Genomic DNA, 23,957 nt, shown 5'->3' on the forward strand with positions numbered 1-23,957 from the left:
ATTTAAATTCCTACTCCTAATTTTTCTTTTGTTTCCTTTACTGCTTGCTCAATATACAGATTGAATAACATTGGGGACAGGCTACAACACTGTCTCACTCCCTTCGCAACCACTGCTTCCCTTTCATGCCCCTCAACTCTTATAACTGTCATCTGGTTTCTGTACAAATTGTAAACAGCATTTTACTCCCTGTACTTGACCCCTGCCACCTTCAGAATTTGAAAGAGGGTGTTCCAGTCAACACTGTCAAAAGCTTTCTCTAAGTCTACAAATGCTAGACATGTAGATTTACCTTTCCTTAAGGTAGAGTCTGTATTGCCTCTCATGTCCCAATATTTCTACAGAATCCGAACTGATCTTCCCCAATGTCAGCTTCTACCAGATTTTCCATTTGTCTGTAAAGAATTTGTGTCTGTATTTTGCAGCTGTGACTTATTACGCTGACGCTAAATAACGAAAAGTGTGAGATGATCCACATGAGTTCCAAAAGAAATCTGTTGGAATTCGATTACTCGATAAATAGTACAATTCTCAAGGCTGTCAATTCAACTAAGTACCTGGGTGTTAAAATTACGAACAACTTCAGTTGGAAGGACCACATAGATAATATTGTCAGGAAGGCGAGCCAAAGGTTGCGTTTCATTGGCAGGACACTTAGAAGATGCAACAAGTCCACTAAAGAGACAGCTTACACTACACTCATTCGTCCTCTGTTAGAATATTGCTGCGCGGTGTGGGATCCTTACCAGGTGGGATTGACGGAGGACATCGAAAGGGTGCAAAAAAGGGCAGCTCGTTTTGTATTATCACGTTACAGGGGAGAGAGTGTGGCAGATATGATACACAAGTTGGGATGGAACTCATTACAGCATAGACGTTTTTCGTCGCGGCGAGACCTTTTTACGAAATTTCAGTCACCAACTTTCTCTTCCGAATGCGAAAATATTTTGTTGAGCCCAACCTACATAGGTAGGAATGATCATCAAAATAAAATAAGAGAAATCAGAGCTCGAACAGAAAGGTTTAGGTGTTCGTTTTTCCCGTTCGCTGTTCGGGAGTGGAATAGTAGAGAGATAGTATGATTGTGGTTCGATGAACCCTCTGCCAAGCACTTAAATGTGAATTGCAGAGTAGTCATGTAGATGTAGATGTAGTTCAGTAATTTTCACACCTGTTAACACCCACTTTCTGTGGGATTGGAATGATTATATTCTTCTTGAAGTCTGAGGGTATTTCACCTGTCTCATACATCTTGCTCACCAGATTGTAGAGTTTTCTCAGGACTGGCTCTTCCAAGGCTATCCGTAGTTCTAATGGAATGTTGTCTACTCCCAGAGCCTTGTTTCAACCTAGGTCTTTCAGTACTCTGTCGAATTCCTCACACAGTATCGAATTTCCCATTTCATCTTCACCTATGTCCTCTGCCATTTCCATAATATTGCCCTGAAGTACATTGCCCTTGTATAGACCCTCTACATACTACTTTTACCTTTCTGCTTTCCCTTCTTTGCTTAGAAATGGTTTTCCATCTGAGCTCTTGATATTCATACAAGTGGTTCTCTTTAATCCAAAGGTCTCTTTAATTTTCCGTAGACAGTATCTATCTTAGCCCTAGTGATATATGCCTCTAATCCTTACACTTGTCCTCTAGCCATCCCTGCTTAGCCATTTTGCACTTCCTGTCGATCTCATTTTTGAGACGTTTGTATTCCTTTTTACCTGCTTCAGTTACTGAATTTCATATTTTCTCCTTTCATCAATTAAATTCAATATCTCTTCTGTTAACCAAGGATTTCTACTAGCCCTTATATTTTTACCTACTTGATCCTCTGCTGCCTTCACTACTTCATCCCTCAAAGCTACCCATTCTTCTTCTACTGTATTTTTTCACCCGTTCCTGTCAATTGTTCCCTTATGCTCTCCCTGAAACTCTGTACAAACTCTGATTTAGTCAGTTTATCCAGGTCCGATCTCCTTAAATTCCCACCTTTTTGCAGTTTCTTCAGTTTTCATCTACAGGTCATAAACAATAGATTGTGCTCAAAGTCCACATCTGCCCCTGGAAATATCTTACAATTTAAAACCTGGTTTCTAAATCTCTGCCTTACCATTATATAATCTATCTGAAACCTTCCTCTGTCTCCAGGCCTCTTCCACATAAACAACCTTCTTTCATGATTCTTAAGCCAAGTGTTAGCTATGATTAAGTTATGCTCTGTGCAAAATTCTACCACGCAGCTTCCTCTTTCATTCCTTCACCCCATTCCATATTCACCTACTACTTTTCCTTCTCTTCCTTTTCCTACTGTCGAGTTCCAGTCCCCTATGACTATTAAATTTTCATCTCCATTCACTATCTGAATTATTTCTTTTATCTCATCATACATTTCTTCAATCTCTTCGTCATCTGCGTAGCTAGTTAGAATATAAACTTGTACCACTGTGGTAGACATGGGCTTCACGTCTATCTTGGCTACAATAATGAGTTCACTATGCTGTTCGTAATAGCTGACCCGTGCTCCTATTTTTTATTCATTATGAAACTTACTCCTGCATTGTCCCTATTTGATTTTGTGTTTATAACCCTGTATTCACCTGACCAGAAGTCTTGTTCATCCTGCCACCGAACTTCACTAATTCCCACTATATCTAACTTTAACCTATCCATTTCCCTTTTTAAATTTTCTAACCTACCTGCTTGATCAAGGGATCTGACATTCCACTCTCTCATCCGTAGAACGGCAGTTTTCTTTCTCCTGATAACGTCATCCTCCTGAGTAGTCCCCACCCAGAGATCTGAATGGGAGACTGTTTTGCCTCTGGAATATTTTACCCAAGTAGACACCATCATCATTTGACCATACAGTAAAGCTGCATGTCCTCAGGAAAAATTATGGCTGTAATTTCCCCTTGCTTTCAGCTGTTCACATTACCAGTAGAGCAAGGACATTTGGGTTAATGTTACAAGGCTCGATCAGTCAATCATACAGACTGTTGCCCCTGCAACTACTGAAAAGGCTGCTGCCCCTCTTCAGGAACCACAAATTTATCTGGCCTCTCAAGAGATACCCCTCCATTGTCGTTGCACCTACAATAAGGATATCTGTATCGCTGAGGCACGCAAGCCTCCCCACTAATGGCAAGGTCCATGGTTTATGGGAGAGTCTCATTAAAAATCACTTTAGTTGTTGGGTTGTAACAATCTTCTTTAGCAACCTGACAATTTATATTTTGACAATTTTGATGTCGGGTTTCCCTTGTGTACTTCCCAGATAAACCACACTTATTGTTTGTACAAAATTATTTTTATTAATCCATCTCCATAGCACTAAAGTGCATGTTAACATAAGTATAAAGAAATCTCTATGAAGTACATATGTAAACTTCTCTCTCCTCTGAAATAATTTATCTCTCACTGACAGCAATTGTTGTTTATTTTCCACTACTGAAAAATTCTGTCTGTTTCACCATTGCCAAGCAGTAGCTGACCTGCTTGAAGACAGACCATCACAATATGGGAGGAGTAAACATAAAACTGATGACGAATTGTCTTTGTAAAATTGCTATAATTTTACACATGAATATGTGTCATAAGTTTTATGTTTGTCTTCCATATGCTAGTGGTTGAACAGCTTTGTTGGCTGCCTTCATGCATATCAGCAGCTACTTGACAATGCTGTAATAGTCTAAATTGATCAACAGTGGGAAATAAACAATAACTGGAGTCAATGGCAGAAATGTTGTCATTTCATAAATGTTGTATGACTGTAATATTGGCCAAAAGGAGAGTAATTTTAATCTTTTTTAGTACTCTCACTTTCCTAACAGGCAGTACAGCTATTGTAATCTGAATTTTCACTGTATATTGTTGTAGCACTGACTTAAATCTTCCCGATACTGGCAGATAAAAACTATATGCTGAATTAGAACTTGCATGTGGAATGCTAGTGCCTCAAGGTATGCAGGAGAACTGCTGTGAAGTTCAAAAGATAGCAGAAGAAGTACTGATAGAAGTGAAGGGATCAGGGCAGATTATGAATCATGCTTGAACAGATCAGTCAGCAGAGAACTATCCCACAAAATGACAAAGGCTTCAAGTTCACCTCCCAGTCCAGCATACAGTTTTAATTTATCAAAAAGTTTCAATACAGCTCTTTTTTCATCTTTAGCTGACTTATCTTACAATGTCTATCAAATGCTCTCCCAAGTGACATAGCTGAATAAAATAGTGTTTATTTCCTATTTTAAGTCTAGCTCCCATCAGAAATGTTCAGCTGTAATGTTTCTGGTCTCACTCAACTGTCACTGGTATAGCATAAAGCTGTTGTCATATGAACAATTTAGAATATTTTCTGTAATTTTTCACAGTTTGAAATTAATAAAAAATAAAAACAACAAATGAAGCAATTATTTTACCTTGATGATAGATCATGCAGCTCAGTGTATGATAATCATTTCTAAAACTGAGACTAAACTGAGAGCAAATTTAGTTAAAATTCTGAAGAGCAGTAAAGAAATAGTAAGAAAGGCAATGTGTAATTTGGAAGTACAAAGGAAATAGAAGACCAAACAGTCATTAAATACAGCAAATGTGAGGAGAAAACAAATTATAATATGCTTGACAACAGGCATCAGCGAAACTGCAGATAACATTGAGGTGTTGAGACTAAAATAAGACTTGGAGATCAAGAGAGGAACATTATTTGTACAAAAGTATTAAAAATGAAATCTATCTCAGCCATAAAACTTGTAGTGTGGATGCACCTTTTTTCTTACATAAACATTTCAAAATTGCCATTCATCCACACCACTTTGGCCATTATCTGTCTTAAGGTATGTCCTCATAAACAACCTGCATACTTACTATCACTATATTATCAAACAAAATCTACAGTACCAACTGTGTTTATCCTCTTCCCTTCTACAGACACCTTCCTCAGAACACCAGCCTTTCAGCACGAGAAAGAATAACCATACCAAACCTCAAAACTAATCTTGACCTAATCATCCTTCCTGCAGACAACAGACACCAATCATCCTTCCTGCAGAAGAAAATGTAGTGCATCAACAAAGGAGGTGGCTTACAAAACACTTGTTCGACCTATACTTGAGTATTGTTCATCAGTGTGAGATCCATACCAGATCGGGTTGACGGAGGAGATGGAGAAGATCCAAAGAAGAGCGCCACATTTCGTCGCAGAGTTATATGGTAAGTGTGATAGTGTTATGGAGATGTTTAGCAAACTCAAGTGGAAAACTCTGTAAGACAGGCGCTCTGTATCGCGGTGTAGCTTGCTGTCCAGGTTTTGAGAGTGTGTGTTTCTGGATGAGGTATTGAATATATTGCTTCCCCCTACTTATACCTCGTAAGGAGATCACGAATGTAAAATTAGAGAGATTCGAGCATGCGTGGAAGCTTTCCGGCAGTCGTTCTTCCTGCAAACCATACGCGACTGGAACAGAAAAGGGAGGTAACGACAGTAGCACGTAAAGTGCCCTCTGCCACACACCGTTGGATGCCTTGCGGAGTATAAATGTAGATGAAGATGTAGATGTAGACAAAGGTTCCACCACCAGTTGCTATGAGTCACAGTGACTACCTGGTGGAAGGCCTCCATCAATTATTTGACTCCTCCACCTATAAGTTCTCCCAGAGTGATGCCATCCCAGAAATACAACACAACTTCCAATCCCTGCTTAAAGCCTTAGACCATAACCAGAATCTCTCCCCTGAATCCATTTCCCTTCTCACCACTGTTGTTGTTGTTGTTGTTGTTGTTGTTGTTGTGGTGGTCTTCAGTCCTGAGACTGGTTTGATGCAGCTCTCCATGCTACTCTATCCTGTGCAAGCTTCTTCATCTCCCAGTACCTACTGCAACCTACATCCTTCGGAATCTGCTTAGTGTAGTCATCTCTTGGTCTCCCTCTACGATTTTTACCCTCCACGCTGCCCTCCAATACTAAATTGGTGATCCCTTGATGCCTCAGAACATGTCCTACCAACCGATCCCTTCTTCTGGTGCCACAAACTTCTCTTCTCCCCAATCCTATTCAATACTTCCTCATTAGTTATGTGATCTACCCATCTAATCTTCAGCATTCTTCTGTAGCACCACATTTTGAAAGCTTCTATTCTCTTCTTGTCCAAATTATTTATCGTCCATGTTTCACTTCCATACATGGCTACACTCCATACAAATACTTTCAGAAACGACTTCCTGACACTTAAATCTATACTCGATGTTAACAAATTTCTCTTCTTCAGAAACGATTTCCTTGCCATTGCCAGTCTACATTTTATATCCTCTCTACTTTGACCATCATCAGTTATTTTGCTCCCCAAATAGCAAATCTCCTTTACTACCTTAAGTGTCTCATTTCCTAATCTAATTCCCTCAGCATCACCCGACTTAATTCAACTACATTCCATTATCCTCGTTTTGCTTTTGTTGATGTTCATCTAATAGCCTCCTTTCAAGACACTGTCCATTCCGTTCAACTGCTCTTCCAAGTCCTTTGCTGTCTCTGACAGAATTACAATGTCATCAGTGAACCTCAAAGTTTTTATTTCTTCTCCATGGATTTTAATACCTACTCCGAATTTTTCTTTTGTTTCCTTTACTGCTTGCTCAATATACAGATTGAATAACAATGGGGAGAGACTACAATCCTGTCTCACTCCCTTCCCAACCACTGCTTCCATTTCATGTCCCTCGACTCTTATAACTGCCGTCTGGTTTCTGTACAAATTGTAAATAGCCATTCGCTCCCTGTATTTTACCCCTGCCACCTCCTGAATTTGAAAGAGAGTATTCCAGTCAACATTGTCAAAAGCTGTCTCTAAGTCTGCAAATGCTAGAAACGTAGGTTTGCCATTCCTTAATCTAGCTTCTAAGATAAGTCATGGGGTCAGTATTGCCTCACGTGTTCCAACATTTCTACGGAATCCAAACTGATCTATCCCGAGGTCGGCTTCTACTACTTTTTCCATTCGTCTGTAAAGAATTCGCGAACTCACCTTCAACACGTTCCCAACATACACAAACACAACAATCCTGGATGCCACATTGTGGCTGATTATTGCACCCCCGCTGAAAGAATTTTGGCTGTCATTGGTCAACACTTCCAACCTACTGCCCATAATCTAGCATCCCACGTCAAAGATACCAACCATTTCCTTCTCTGATTCTCCAACATTCCTCATCCCTCTACCTCTTGAATCCCTACTTGTCACTGTTGATGCCCCCTCCCTATATACCAACATCCCTCATGCCCATGGTCTTACCGCTATTGAACACTACTTTCCCCAAAGTCCTTCAGACTCTAAACCCACTACATCATTCCTCATACACCTTATTAATTTTTCCTAACCCAAAATGACTTCTCCTTTGATAGGAAGGTGTAGAAATCCCTGCCACAGCCATGGGCACCTGCATCGCACCCTCATATGCCAATCTGTTTATTGCCCATCTAGAGGAGACCTTCCTAGCCCCCCAAATCATCAAACCCTATCCTCTTTCAGGATCACTGACGATATCTTCATGATCTGGGCTCAAGGCCAAGACACCCTATATTCATTCACAATCTCAACACTTCCTCTCCCACCTGCTTCACCTGGTCCTCCTCAACCCAGTGTGCCACATTTCTAGACTTTGACTTCCTCCACTCTGATGGCTCCATCTGCACCCTGGTCCACATTAAATTCACCTATCACCAGCAGTACCTGTATTTTGACAGCCGTCATCACTTTTACACCAGAAAATCCCTCTCATTCAGCCTGGCCACCCAGGGACAGTGTATCTGCGATGACAAGAACTCCCTTGTCCAATTTGCTGAGGGTCTCATCAAGGCCTTCACAGACAGGCACTACCTAGTCTGCAAACAGATCTCCCATGCCATTTCCTCTTACACCACCAATCCTCCCATCACCCCCAGAACCAATCACAAATGAGTGACCCCTTCGTCACCCAATACCACCCCAGATTGGAACAACTGAACCACATCCTTTGTCAGAGCTTTGATTACCTGCATCATGCCCTGAAATGAGGGACATTCTACCTGAAATAATTCCTCCCCTCCTAAAACGGAGTTCCATCACCCAACCAACCCCCACATCTTCCTAGTCCATCTCAATGTCACTCTCAATATCAACCCCTTGCCACAAGGATCATATCATCTCTGTGGAAGACCTAGGTGCAAGATCTGTACAATCCACCCACCCTGCTCTTCCTATTCCTGTCCTATTATTGATTTACCCTAACCCATCAGGGGCTGGGCCATCTGTGAAAGCAGCCATCACTTACCAACTCTGCTGCAATCATTATACAGCATTTCGTTTTTTTGTATGACTGCCAACCAGCTGTCTACTAAGATGAATGGCCAGAAATGAAGTAGACTACTGTGTGGCACAACATGAACCTGAAAGTAACATGCTTGATTTCAATGGCTGTTTCACTACCCAAGTTATCAGGATCCTACCCTTCACCACCAACTTGTTCAGTAATACAATAATATTAAACTTAGTCTAAATTATAGTTTAGATAGTTAAATTAACATCTGTGTTAGACTGTGTATTGAAGGTTTCGCGAATATTAGCGTATTTTACTCGTAAAGAAGGTTTTACTTAATGGCTGGTTTTCGTCAGTGTTTGTTTACATTTGTAGGCGTAAATTTCGTGCGTGTGTAGACCTCTTATTATTACTTAACTTTGCGCCAATAATCTTAAATACTTTGTTGGTCAATAATTAAAGACTTTTTATCGTCGGATTGTAGATTATTCAAACTTATTTGTTCATAGAATTTCCATTTGGCATTTGTTTACTTTCAGGTAACGATTGTTTAAATTCACGTAGCTCGTTAGATTACATCCATTGTAGGTTCATTATCTTACTGATTTAAGAATTTAGTTTGTTGTATTAAGAGATCATTGTTAAATTTTATTACTGTTCATTGCCATGAGTACTAAGTGTGGAAGCTGCCGTAGGAAGATAGAATCGGGTGTGGTACGTGGGGGATGTGGGTGTGTTTTTCATTGGGGCTCATGTAGCGGGAAATTTGACGAGATTATGCTTTTGGCTCTCCTATGGAACTGTAGGTTCTGTAGTATAGAAAAAAGATTCGTACAACAGAAGGAAAAGATGTGTGACCTTCAGGCTGAACTAGATTCGGTAAAAACTGAATTAGCTAAGTTAAAGGGGGGAAAAGACTGCAGGAAATGGGAATTGGTAACAAGGAAATCGCGAAAAGGGACCAGCCATGTAGATGTTGTCGAAGTTCCAGTTATGAATAAATTCTCCTTGTTACCTGAAGTAGGAAGGGAGGAGCCAAAAACAGGAGTAGTTGAAAGTAGGGTGCAGCAGACTACTAAAATTGGTAACAGCTTTAGGTCGGGAAAATCTAGTAATAGGAAAAGAAAAGTCTTGCTGCTAGGTAGCAGTCATGGGAGGGGTGTAGTCCAACCAGTGCAGGAGAAATTAGGAGCAGATTACCAGGTTACGAGTTTGTTTAAGCCAAGTGCTAGGCTTAGCCAAGTGATAGAAGACATAGGACCACTCTGTAGGGACTTTGACAAGAATGATGAGGTGATAGTAATAGGTGGGGCAGGAAACAGCCTGGCTAAGGATAGGAATTATGATATTAAGAGTGACCTGGATAAAATAGGAGCTGCAACAGGATGTACAAATGTGGGTTTTGTTGAGGTATTGCAGCGTTACGATCAGCCCTCGCTTAACCCTTCTGTGTGGCGAGTTAACAGAGAGTTGAGCGAGCAGCTGCTGGACTGTGCAAAAACACACATTTATACAGTGCCTGTTGGTAGCATTGAGAGATGGGGATACATTCAACATGGCCTGCACCTAAATAGTCTAGGGAAGGATAGATTAGCTGATTTAATTGTAGGTCATCTAAAGGGGGCCACTAGCACTCAAGGCAAAACCCCTGTGACCCGAAAGGGCATAGGGGCACCTTTTTAGGTTGAACAAGATGTCCAGACAGGCAGCTCTTAAAGGTAAAAAAATAAATGGTTCGAATAAAGGTAGAGGAAACAGTTGTGTTAATATATTTCACCAAAATATCAGGGGATTAAGGAACAAAATAGACAAACTAATAATTTGTTTTGAGAATATTAAAAATACAACAGAAGTTGATGTACTGTGCCTGTCTGAACATCATATAACTACACAAATAGAAAATGTAAATATTAATGGGTATAAACTAGCAACTTATTTTTGTAGAGACAATATGGAGAAAGGAGGAGCTGCCATTTATGTTAAGGAGGAACATGGTTTTAAAAACATAGAAACCGTAAAATTCTGTGTAGAACAGCACTTTGAAGTATGCGCTTGTGAGCTTGAATTGGACAGTAGTAAATTCATAATTGTGACTGTGTATAGGTCCCCACTTGGAAATTTTCAAATGTTTCTTAAAAACCTAGATCTCTTGCTGCGTTATCTGTCAGAAAAAGGAAAACACATTATCATTTGTGGAGATTTTAACGTAGATTTTCTTAAACACTCAAGCAAGAAGAACGACCTTGAACTATTACTTTGCTCTTACAATCTTACATCAGTCATTGATTTTCCTACTCGTATTGTACAAGACAGTAGCACCCTGATAGATAACATTTTCATAGACCAAGATAAATTAAAAGAAGTAAGCACCTATCCTATTAAGAACGGGCTTTCTGATCACGATGCACAGCTACTTTCAATTCATGACTTTGCTCCATACAGTAATGTGAAAAAAACAAACAAAATAATATGCCCAATTAACCATATAACAATTCAACAATTTAAGGAAAGCTTGAAACGGGTAGACTGGGAGGATGTTTATCGGGAACCTGATGCAAATGTTAAATTTAACTTATTCCATGATAAACTTGTGGGTATATTTGAAAGCAGTTTTCCTAAGAAATTAGTGAATCATAATTCAAAATAAACTTGATAAAAAACCATGGCTGACTAAAGGGATTAAAATTTCTTGTAGCCGGAAATGGGAATTATACCAAGACACTAGAATAAGTCGAGATGAAGAAAAGCTCAACCATTATAAGAAATATTGTAATATACAAAGGAAAGTTATAAAAAAATCCAGAAGTATGTGTATCAAGTCTGAGATTAGCACCTCTGATGACAAAGTTAAAACAATATGGAATATCTTTAAAAGGGAAACAGGGCAACCAAGGTCACAGGACAACGGTATTACTGTTAAGCACAATGAAAAGCTTATAAATGAAAAATCACAGGTGGAAAATATTTTTAATAATCATTTTATAAATGTAGTGGAAAATATAGGCACTAGCTGCTCACCAGATAGGGCAGAACTCGATATGAAAGAGGCATTCCCGGTGCAAACAAATGAAATTGAAATCCTACCCACCTCACCGTCTGAAATTAAGAAAATAATAAATTCACTTAAGAATAAAAACTCACATGGAACTGTTGGTATCTCCAATAGAATACTAAAATCTTGTTCACACCTGATAAGTTTAGTTCTTAGCCACATATGTAATAGCTCATTGAATCAGGGAATATTTCCTGACAGATTGAAATATGCCATGGTTAAACCCTTGTATAAAAAAGGTGACAAGACAGACGTCAACAATTATCGTCCTATTTCCCTTCTGACATCCTTCTCAAAAGTGTTTGAAAAAGTAATGTACTGAAGAGTAACTTTACACATCAGTGGGAATAACGTTTTAACAAAATGTCAGTTCGGTTTTCAGAAAGGTGTTTCAACAGATAGTGCTATACATGCTTTCACTGATCAAATTTTAAATGCTCTGGATAGTAGAACATCACCAATTGGGATTTTCTGTGATCTCTTTAAGGCTTTTGATTGTGTGGATCATGAAATCCTCTTAGATAAGCTGAAGTACTATGGAATGAATGGTTCAGTACACAGATGGTTCACTTCATATTTAACTGGTAGAATGCAGAAGGTTGAAACAGTAAACCCACATAGTACACAAAGGGCATCAGATTATTCAGACTGGGGATGTATCAAGAATGGGGTACCACAGGGTTCTGTCTTGGGGCCTTTATTGTTTTTAATATATGCTAATGACTTGCCTAATTATATACATGAAGATGCAAACTTGGTTCTCTTTGCAGATGACACAAGTATTGTAATCAAGCCTAAAAAGCAAGAATCAGCTGAGGAAAATGCAAATAATGTTTTTCAAAGAGTTATTAGGTGGTTTTCCGCAAATGGACTTTCATTGAACTTTGAAAAAACACTGTACATACAGTTCAGTACGGGGAAAGGCATAACACCGGAAATAAATATAGAGTGTGAGGGAAAATCTTTAGCTAAAGCAGATTGTTCAAAATTTCTGGGTGTCTGTATTCATCAGAATTTAAACTGGAAGACACACATTGACAATCTACTGAAACGATTGAGCTCAGCTACCTATGCTATTAGTGTCATTGCAAATTTTGGAGACAAGCATATCAGTAAGTTAGCTTACCATGCATATTTTCATTCGTTGCTTTCTGACGGAATCATCTTTTGGGGCAATTCATCACTAAGAAAGAACGTATTTACTGCACAAAAACGGGTTATCAGAATAATGTCTGGGGCTCATCCAAGATCATCTTGTAGACAATTATTTAAAGAATTAGGGATATTGCCAGTAGCTTCACAATATATATACAGCCTAATGAAATTTGTTGTTAGTAACCCAGATCACTTCAGAATTAATAGCACAGTCCACAGCTACAATACTAGGAGACAGGGTGACCTTCACTACCGTTCATTAAATTTGACATTGGCACAAAAGGGGGTGAATTATACTGCCACAAAGATTTTTGGTCACTTGCCAAACAATATCAAAAGTCTGACAGACAACCAATCGGCATTCAAAAGTAAGTTAAGGGAATTCCTGAATGACAACTCCTTCTACTCCATAGATGAATTTTTAGACATAGGCTAAAGAAATACAGTAAGTATTAACAATTGTACCGTATATAAGACTAACAAAGATTATTTGGGATAAATGAATCTTTTGTACTTTGACACGTTCCACATCATTACGAAAGAATCGTGTTCATGATCCATGGAACAAGTAATATAACTAACTAACTAACTAACTAAAAGAAGGTTGTACACATGGAAGAATCCTGGAGATACTAAAAGGTATCAGATAGATTATATAATGGTAAGACAGAGATTTAGGAACCAGTTTTTAAATTGTAAGACATTTCCAGGGGCAGATGTGGACTCTGACCACAATCTATTGGTTATGAACTGTAGATTAAAACTGAAGAAACTACAAAAAGGTGCTAAATTAAGGAGATGGGACCTGGATAGACTGAAAGAACCAGAGGTTGTAGAGTGTTTCAGGGAGAGCATAAGGGAACAATTGACAGGAATGGGGGAAAGAAATACAGTAGAAGAAGAATGGGTAGCTTTGAGGGATGAAGTAGTGAAGGCAGCAGACGATCAAGTAGGTAAAAAGAAGAGGGCTAGTAGAAATCCTTGGGTAACAGAAGATATATTGAATTTAATTGATGAAAGGAGAAAGTATAAAAACACAGTAAACGAAGCAGGCAAAAAGGAATACAAACGTCTCAAAAATGAGATCGACAGGAAATGCAAAATGGCTAAGCAGGGATGGCTAAGCAGGGATGGCTAGACGACAAATGTAAGGATGTAGAGGCTTATCTCACTAGGGGTAAGATAGATACTGCTTACAGGAAAATTAAAGAGACCTTTGGAGAGAAGAGAACCACTTGTATGAATATCAAGAGCCCAGATGGAAACCCAGTTCTAAGCAAAGAAGGGAAGGCAGAAAGGTAAAAGGAGTATATAGAGGGTTTATACATGGGTGATGTACTTGAGGACAATATTATGGAAATGGAAGAGGATGTAGATGAAGATGAAATGGGAGATACAACACTGTGTGAAGAGTTTGACCGGGCACTGAAAGACCTGAGTCGAAACAAGCCCCGGGAGTAGACAACATTCCATTAGAACTACTGACAGCCTTGGGAGAGCCAGTCCTGACTAAACTCTACCATCTGGTGAGTAAGATGTATGCGACAGGCGAAATACCCTCAGACTTCAAGAAAAAATATAATAATTCCTATCCCAAAGAAGGCAGGTGTTGACAGATGTGAAAATTACCAAACTAACAGTTTAATAAGCCACAGCTGCAAAATACTAACGCAAATTCTTTACAGACAAATGGAAAAACTGGTAGAAGTGGACCTTGGGGAAGACCAGTTTGGATTCCGTAGAAATGTTGGAACACGTGAGGCAATACTAACCTTACGACTTATCTTAGAAGAAAGATTAAGAAAAGGCAAACCTACGTTTCTAGCATTTGTAGACTTAGAGAAAGCTTTTGACCATGTTAACTGGAATACTCTCTATCAAATTCTGAAGGTGGCAGGGGTAAAATACAGAGAGTGTAAGGCTATTTACAATTTGTACAGAAACGAGATGGCAGTTATAAGAGTCGAGGGGCATGAGAGGGAGGCAGTGGTTAGTAAGGGAGTGAGACAGGGTTGTAGCCTATCCCCGATGTTATTCAATCTGTATGTCGAACAAGCAGTAAAGGAAGCAAAAGAAAAATTCGGAGTAGGTATTAAAATTCATGGAGAAGAAATAAAAACTTTGAGGTTCGCCGATGACATTGTAATCTGTCAGAGACAGCAAAGGACTTGGAAGAGCAGTTGAACCGAATGGACAGTGTCTTGAAAGGAGGATATAAGATGAACATCAACAAAAGCAAAACGAGGATAATGGAAAGCAGTCAAATTAAATCGGGTGATGCTGAGGGAATTAGATTAGGAAATGAGACACTTAAAGTAGTAAAGGAGTTTTGCTATTTAGGGAGTAAAATAACTGATGATGGTCGAAGTAGAGAGGATATAAAATGTAGACTGGCAATGACAAGGAAATCGTTTCTGAAGAAGAGAAATTTGTTAGCATCGAGTATAGATTTAAGTGTCAGGAAGTCGTTTCTGAAAGTATTTGTATACAGTGTAGCCTTGTATGGAAGTGAAACATGGACGATAACTAGTTTGGACAACAAGATAATAGAAGCTTTCGAAATGTGGTGCTATAGAAGAATGCTGAAGATTAGATGGGTAGATCACATAACTAATGAGGAGGTATTGAATAGAATTGGGGAGAAGAGGAGTTTGTGGCACAACTTGATAAAAAGAAGGGACCGGTTGGTAGGACATGGGTTGAGGCATCAAGGGATCACAAATTTAGCATTGGAGGGCAGCGTGGAGGGTAAAAATCGTAGAGGGAGACCAAGAGATGAATACACCAAGCAGATTCAGAAGGATGTAGGTTGTAGTAAGTACTGGGAGATGAAGAAGCTTGCACAGGATAGAGTAGCATGGAGAGCTGCATCAAACCAGTCTCAGGACTGAAGACCACAACAATAACAACATCTATTGTTTGAAACAAAAAGCTATAGGTATGATACATCACATTTGAAACCTATTTAATGTGTGCTGTTGCATAAATTAAGGTTCTACTTTGTTTTTTACGTAGCAAGTATAAAAATAATGAGTAATTTTCTAATGCTTGATGAATGTTGATCAGTGCTATAAATGATCAGTACCTCATCTCCTTTCTCCAGTTCACTCAAATCAGCCTTGACATTTACTTTGGTGTTAAGTGGATCCGCTACAAGCACGCTTACCTTCTTAGATTCAAACACAACCTGAAATGCAAACATGTCAATGGTTCAAAATTTCTTTACACTATAAATATTTAAAAAAATAGAAATTATTAAACATAACTGATAGTCCTGAACTGTACTGATTGAAGTGTTTACACTAACAATGCAGTATTGTATTTCATCTCATAGATAAGAAATATTTAAATCAAATGAAAATGATTACATCATTAACTAATTTCATATTAAGACTAAGGATCAAGTTTTGCTTCATTTTTATTTACAGTCTGTGCTTGGTTACTGTAAAGTTTTGCCAGAATAAATGGGGCAAGAACAATTATTTCTCGTAACCACTGATCTATGACTTTATGAAGTTCATTATATTACTACTACTAGTACTACTACTACTACTACTATTAATAATAATATATTAAATGGCATGACAAAATCAAACAATGGAAAATCCAGGATGGAATAATGACAATATAATGAAAATGATAGTTGCTACTCACAATATAGTGGAGATGCTGAATTGCACATAGGCATAACAAAAAGACTGTCAAAGCTTTTGGCCAGGCATGGCTTCCTCAGAATAGACAACATACACACACTCTCAAGTGCAGCAAATGGTGCAAAGGGCTCTAAGCGCTATGGGACTTAACATCTGAGGTCATCAGTCCCCCAGTCTTAGAACTAATTAAACCTAACTGCTTGTGCTGTGATATGTAACAAGCAAGTTAGGAAAATTGAATGAAACACTTGATACCTGATACGTGTGGGAGTAGATGACAGGCTTTTCAATTGTACTGTATGGTATATACAACTACATGATTTATGAATACACAGGACTGATGACCTTGCTGTTTGGTCCCCTTACTCAAATCAGCCAACCAACCAACTCTATGCATTATATCTACAACTCCATAACTACTCAATTTAATTAGGTTCAACTGCATTTTGTGTTAATGTTCCTTGCTTGCACACACAAATGTTATTTAATAAGGCAATGCAACCTAATTTAACGATTTGTAGACAGTAAAGTTTAGTATCCCACTTCATATTCTAAGCTACAAAATTCAATTAAATATGAGTCAGTTCAAGCTCTTTATAAATTTGAATGGTAATTTTTAGTTTAATACTGGAACTTACTAGAAAATAATGTAACACAAAATAGATGCAGACGGCTGCTTATCCAATATATAAACAATTCAAGAATTTATGACCTTAAACATCACTTTAAGAGTATCTCTGCTTCTGAATTAATAATGCATTATTCTTGGGTTATCTTTAAATGGAGGCAATTGTAAACTATAAATATTTTACTCATAAAATGAATATTTCAAATTTCACAATTCAGATACAAAATTTTAGAAATCTTTAGTAGAAACAGGTAATGTCTAACAACAATTACTATCTCAGATTTTTTTCTTCATTTCCACAGAATATGTAAGCAAATTGAGAATATGTGATAACCTGATTTTCCACATTGAATTTATAAATGTACGTTGGTAGCTTTGCATATAATAACTGTGACTGTTATTTGGGGATTGTAGGGCTAATGCTGTGCACATGAGGGGACCAAGGATCAGCTCCAGTTATTCTATAATAATGTTTTTGTTGTATGAGTGAGAGTTGTACTTCGGAACTCTTTTCAGACTTTTGCCTCTAGCCAACCCTGTCATAAAAATTTACTATATTTCCTTATTCCATATTGAAATGATAGCATTCATTTTATGTGTGCTGCAGCCTTTTTCTGAAATGACAAAAATTAATCTGGAAAAGTGAGGTTTTTCCAAATGTGGAACATTGTTCCAAAGTACAACATGGTTATGTGCCTCAGAACAAATGACCCACTGAAAACCATAAGGGTCTTATGTACAGACACATTGTTTTGAGAAGAACATGAAAATTAAATTTGTATGTAAACCACAAGTCTCATTGCTCTAATAGGTATTTTTTAAACAATGTCTAAACACATTATATTCCCTATGAAAAAATAGTGTAACCACTTTATGTAATGAAATTTTAATTACTGTTTAAAATTATTATTAATGTTAATTCTCAAAATTTTTCATAACTAAACTAATCACGTGTCACTAGTGTGGACCTGTTAGGTGCGAAGAGACTGGGTTGCAATGACGTCACACCCTTGGGAACAACGCTGCTCTGTTTTAGTATTGTAAAAAGAAGATTTGAGAAGCATATGGAATTGTTGCCACATGTTAGACAGGGCTATTGTGCTATCTACAACTTGACTTTCTGGTCAATCATCATGAAAAAGTGGACCTTTCATGCAATACAATCAAATTCAATGGGAAATTGTTTTCAGGGCATGACTACTGCAGGTACCACACCACCCCAATATTCCCCATGTACAAATGGATGCATGCACTAAAGATCAGTTTGTATGACAAAGAACTGAGAGCTACACGAAAGTTACTTTGGACGAGTGTGGGTACTGATTTGCCAAGCAAAGTGTTATTTGATGTAGAACCATTGGAATGCAGTGAAGAACTGAATTAGTTGCACTGTTTTGCAATTCAAACTGTAGTACATGTGCGAGAAATAAATGGTAATTATACAGTTCTGGTGGGCATAGATAATTTTGGCATGGACGAGATGCATGTGCCAAAGGATTCATTAGTTTCCAAATTACACTCCTGGAAATGGAAAAACACATTGACACCGGTGTGTCAGACCCACCATACTTGCTCCGGACACTGCGAGAGGGCTGTACAAGCAATGATCACATGCACGGCACAGCGGACACACCAGGAACTGCGGTGTTGGCCGTCGAATGGCGCTAGCTGCGCAGCATTTGTGCATCACCGCCGTCAGTGTCAGACAGTTTGCCGTGGCATACGGAGCTCCATCGAAGTCTTTAACAATGGTAGCATGCCGCGACAGCGTGGACGTGAACCGTATGTGCAGTTGACGGACTTTGAGTGAGGGCGTATAGTGGGCATGCGGGAGGCCGGGTGGACGTACCGCCAAATTGCTCAACACGTGGGGCGTGAGGTCTCCACAGTACATCGATGTTGTCGCCAGTGGTCGGCGGAACGTGCACGTGCCCGGCGACCTGAGACCGGACCGCAGAGACGCACGGATGCACGCCAAGACCGTAGGATCCTATGCAGTGCCGTAGGGGACCGCATCACCACTTCCCAGCAAATTAGGGACACTGTTGCTCCTGGGGTATCAGCGAGGACCATTCGCAACCGTCTCCATGAAGCTGGGCTACGGTCACGCACACCGTTAGGCCATCTTCCGCTCACGCCCCAACATCGTGCAGCCCGCCTCCAGTGGTGTCGCGACAGGCGTGAATGGAGGGACGAATGGAGACGTGTCATCTTCAGCGATGAGAGTCGCTTCTGCCTTGGTGCCAATGATGGTCGTATGCATGTTTGGCGCCGTGCAGGTGAGCGCCACAATCAGGACTGCATACGACCGAGGCACACAGGGCAAACACCCGGCATCATGGTGTGGGGAGTGATCTCCTACACTGGCCGTACACCTCTGGTGATCGTCGAGGGGACACTGAATAGTGCACTGTACATCCAATCCGTCATCGAACCCATCGTTCTACCATTCCTAGACTGGCAAGGGAACTTGCTGTTCCAACAGGACAATGCACGTCCGCATGTATCCCGTGCCACCCAACGTGCTCTAGAAGGTGTAAGTCAACTACCCTGGCCAGCAAGATCTCTGGATCTGTCCCCCATTGAGCATGTTTGGGACTGGATGAAGCGTTGTCTCACACGGTCTGCACGTCCAGCACGAACGCTGGTCCAACTGAGACGCCAGGTGGAAATGGCATGGCAAGCCGTTCCACAGGACTAAATCTCTACGATCGTCTTCATGGGAGAATAGCTGCCTGCATTGCTGCGAAAGGTGGATATACACTGTACTAGTGCCGACATTGTGCATGCTTTGTTGCCTGTGTCTATGTGCCTGTGGTTCTGTCAGTGTGATCATGTGATGTATCTGACCCCAGGAATGTGTCAATAAAGTTTCCCCTTCCTGGGACAATGAATTCACGGTGTTCTTATTTCAATTTCCAGGAGTGTAGATATCATAGAAGGGGATGATCTGGATAGGCCTGGTGGAGATCTTTGCCACAGCAAACAGTCAATGCATCCATATTATGAAAAGCTGAAGTATTTGAAGGAAGAGAGAAAACAGCACTGGAAGCTTTATTACTGCAATTTATGATCTATTTAATCCTTGTGGACCATTATCAGTTAACACCAGTCACACAACAAAGAAAACTAATACAAGTGGCTGTTAATCCTCCACTAAACAGGAAACCATACAGACTCCCAAAACACTTCCAACCAGTATTGGAAGAACTTATTGACCAGCCGCAGTGATAGCCCATGGAGTGCACCAGTTGAAATTGCCCCAAAGAAATCACCAGATGATACACAAAAATAGAGATTTTGGTGTGACTACAGGTACCTGAATGGAAGAATTAACCGTGATGCATATCCTGTACCAAAAATTAGTTAACAGCAATCACGCAACAAAGAATACTTATACTAATGTCTGATAATGCTCAACTGAACAGGAAACCATACCGAGTCCCAAAACACTTCCAACCAGAACTGGGAGAATTTATTGACCAGCAGCATAGTGATAGCCTATGGAGTGCACTGATAGTAATGCCTCAAAGAATTCACCAGATGACATAAAAAAATAGAGATATTGGTGTGACTACAGATACCTGAACAGAATAATTATCACTGATGTATACCCTGTAACAATAATAATGGAGACTTTGGACAACTTAGGTAAGCGTAAATACTTTTGCATGATGGATTTAAAAACTGGTTATCAATGGTCCCATGGGACCATTAGCAATATCGTAGAAGGTTGCTTGGTCTCCAAATAGGTTGTTGTGTGGAGTGCTTAGAAGATTAAAACTAAAGTAGTGTATGGGTTACATAAAAGACATAACAGTGTTTTCTAAAAAAGAACAATGATTTGAGAAAGTGTTAAGGAGGCTATGTACAGCACATTTGATAATGAGTGTAAATAAATGTCATTTTGTAGTGATATAGGTGAATGCTGTAGAACATATAATTAGTCAAGATGGTGTGACAATTTATCTGAGTTTAATTTCTTCAGTATGTGATTTCTTGACATCACAGATAAGAAAATAATTTCATTCATTCCTAGGTCACTGTAAATTTGTTAAAGATTTTGGTGAAATTGCTGAGCCATTAAACCATTTGTTAAAGAAAGCAGTGAAGTTTCAGTGGTCTACTGACTGTCAGACAGAATTCATCTCTTGGTCTCCCTCTACGATTTTTATGCTCCACACTGCCCTCCAATACTAAATTGGTGATCCCTTGATGCCACAGAATATGCCCTACCAACTGATCCCTTCTTCTAGTCAAGTTGTGCCACATCTACATCTACATCTACATCTACATGACTACTCTGCAATTCACATTTAAGTGCTTGGCAGAGGGTTCATCGAACCACAATCATACTATCTCTCTACTATTCCACTCCCGAACAGCGAGCGGGAAAAACGAACACCTAAACCTTTCTGTTCGAGCTCTGATTTCTCTTATTTTATTTTGATGATCATTCCTACCTATGTAGGTTGGGCTCAACAAAATATTTTCGCATTCGGAAGAGAAAGTTGGTGACTGAAATTTCGTAAAATGCTCTCGCCGCGATGAAAAAGTCTATGCTGTAATGACTTCCATCCCAACTCGTGTATCATATCTGCCACACTCTCTCCTCTATAACGCGATAATACAAAACGAGCTGCCCTTCTTTGCACCCTCTCGATGTCCTCCGTCAATCCCACCTGGTAAGGATCCCACACCGCGCAGCAATATTCTAACAGAGGACGAACGAGTGCCACAAATTTCTCTTCTCCCCAATTCAATTCAGTACCTCCTCATTAGTTATGTGATCTACCCATCTAATCTCCAGCATTCTTCTGTAGCACCACATTTCGAAAGCTTCTATTCTCTTCCTGTCCAAACTATTTAGCGTCCACGTTTCACTTCCATACATGGCTACACTCCATACAAATACTTTCAGAAGAATTCCTGACACTTAAATTTATACTCAATGTTAACAAATTTTTCTTCTTCAGAAACGGTTTCCTTGCCATTGCCAGTCTACATTTTATATTCTCTCTACTTCAACCATCATCAGTTATTTTGCTCCCCAAATAGCAAAACTCATTTACTACTTTAAGCGTCTCATTTCCTAATATAATTCCCGCAGCATCACCCGATTTAATTCCATTATCCTCATTTTGCTTTTGTTGATGTTCATCTTATGTCCTCCTTTCAAGACACTGTCCATTCCGTTCAGCTGCTCTTCCAGGTCCTTTGCTGTCTCTGACAGAATTACCATGTTATCGGCAAACCTCAAAGTTTTTATTTCTTCTCCATAGATTTTAATTTCCAACAAGCATATGTCTGCTTGTGTCTGTACATGTGCAGATGGATATGTGTGTGTGCGAGTGTATACCTGTCCCATTTTCCCCCTAAGATAAGTCTTTCCACTCCCGGGATTGGAATGACTCCTTACCCTCTCCCTTAAAACCCACATCCTTTCGCCTTTCCCTCTCCTTCCCTCTTTCCTGATGAAGCAACCGTGGGTTGCGAAAGTTTGAAATTTGTGTGTGTGTTTGTGTGTTTTTTATTGTGTCTTTCTACCAGCACTTTCTCATTTGGTAAGTCACAGCATCTTTGTTTTTCAATATGTTTTTCCCATGTGGAATGTTTCTTTCTATTATATTCAAATAATTTAGTTAGTTGTTCCAGAGTTATTTAATATACTGCACAGTATTATGTGGAAAACGATTACACTCTGAGCTACTTTCATTCTTCAGTTTGAAGTTGACTGTTCAACAGATTGTCTGTCCTAAAAAGGTCATAACTGGAGTGAAGGGGCTGATTTGACTCTACATTATTCATGTTGTATGCATACTTCCTTGCCATTTCTCTTAATAGTTTTTCTTTAATAACTTGTTTTCTAAGACCATTCAAAAGAGTCCCTTGTGGTATGGAATCTGCTACAATTACTACTGATATCTACAATACTTATGTTTTAAAGTAAATGCATGTTTCTGACAATTGTTCATTAATAGCAGAAATCTCTTCACTTATGCAGCATTAAGCAGTACATGAGGAGTTACTGGTCCCCCATTAGACACTGCCCCAGGTGGCAGATAAGGGAATGCTCACCAGATATGGTTGGTATTAGGGAAATAAAATACCCACCATATCTGGTGAGCATTCCCTTATCCGCCACACGGGTTGGATCAAAACCAGTAGGTGCTGCCTTGCAGAGAGAGAGGACCCTCAAAGTTTAAGGGAGAGAACCTCGACAGGAAACTTAAGTGAGCTCGACTGCAGTCAAGAGAGTAGCCCTTCTGTCAAGCTAGGGTGTATGGGCTGATAACCCATGAACCTGAAACCAGCATATCACAGAAACTGCAACAGAGAATACCAACAATTAGATGTTGCCATCCGAGTAGCATCGTCATCTCGTAGCAATATTTTGATGGAATACGTCTCCATCATCTTCAGGCAAAGTGTCAGGATATCATCGGTCATGTACTTATGTCTCTGCTGGACTGCTCTCTTCTTCTCGCCACCAGCCAATCACATGCCCGTGGAATTGTCCTGATGCACCTGGAGCGGCCGGTGGTAGGGGGGACGTGTGTGTGAGGTTCGTGTACCAGCATCCATCTCTGTCTACTCTGTCCGTGGCCCTTGGTGGAACAAAACGTTCTCTGACTTTTCTGTTTGCAGGCTCCCAGGCTGTGCTGAGGTGGTAGCCACTGTCGTGGTTGATTAGGCTCTTGTGTAACTGTATTTCTACACACTCTTTGATTACTGAGTCCCAAAATCCGTTTATACTGCATATTTTCTTTGTTTCCTCAAACTCAAAGGTGTACTTCTTGTCAGTACTATGTTCCGCCACAGCAGATTTGTTGGCCTGATCCAAGCATACATGCCTGATGTGTTCGTTGTAGTGCTGTGAGATGCAACGCTGCGTCTGTCCTATATATTGCATTCCACATTCGCATCTGATCTTGTACTCACCAGGTGCCATCAGACCTAGTGGATCTTTGGTTGAATCCAGAATGTCTTTGATTTTCCCCGCTGCATGCAAAATGGTCTTCACTTTATGTTACTTCAGAATTCTCGCCATCTTGGCCATTGGAGTACCCGCGTATGGCAAGAACGCACAGCCCATTGTTTCTTCTTCATCTGGTCTCTCTTCTCTCTTCTTGCGGTCAGTCTTCAGAGCTCTCCTTATTTGTGCATCACTGTATGCATTT

At 39.7% G+C, this 23,957-nt stretch overlaps 1 protein-coding gene across 1 annotated transcript in view; it reads right to left on the minus strand.

Annotated features, from left to right (window-relative positions):
* LOC126280670 (uncharacterized) overlaps positions 1–23,957 on the minus strand; it is a 283,317-nt gene that overhangs the window by 132,128 nt on the left and 127,232 nt on the right. The window contains exon 7 of the mRNA XM_049979787.1: positions 15,581–15,682. Within this exon, the coding sequence (XP_049835744.1) occupies positions 15,581–15,682 (102 nt within the window). The remainder of the gene's footprint in view (positions 1–15,580; positions 15,683–23,957) is intronic.

The sequence above is a fragment of the Schistocerca gregaria genome, chromosome 1 (assembly GCF_023897955.1).
Source record: "Schistocerca gregaria isolate iqSchGreg1 chromosome 1, iqSchGreg1.2, whole genome shotgun sequence".
NCBI lineage: Eukaryota > Metazoa > Arthropoda > Insecta > Orthoptera > Acrididae > Schistocerca > Schistocerca gregaria.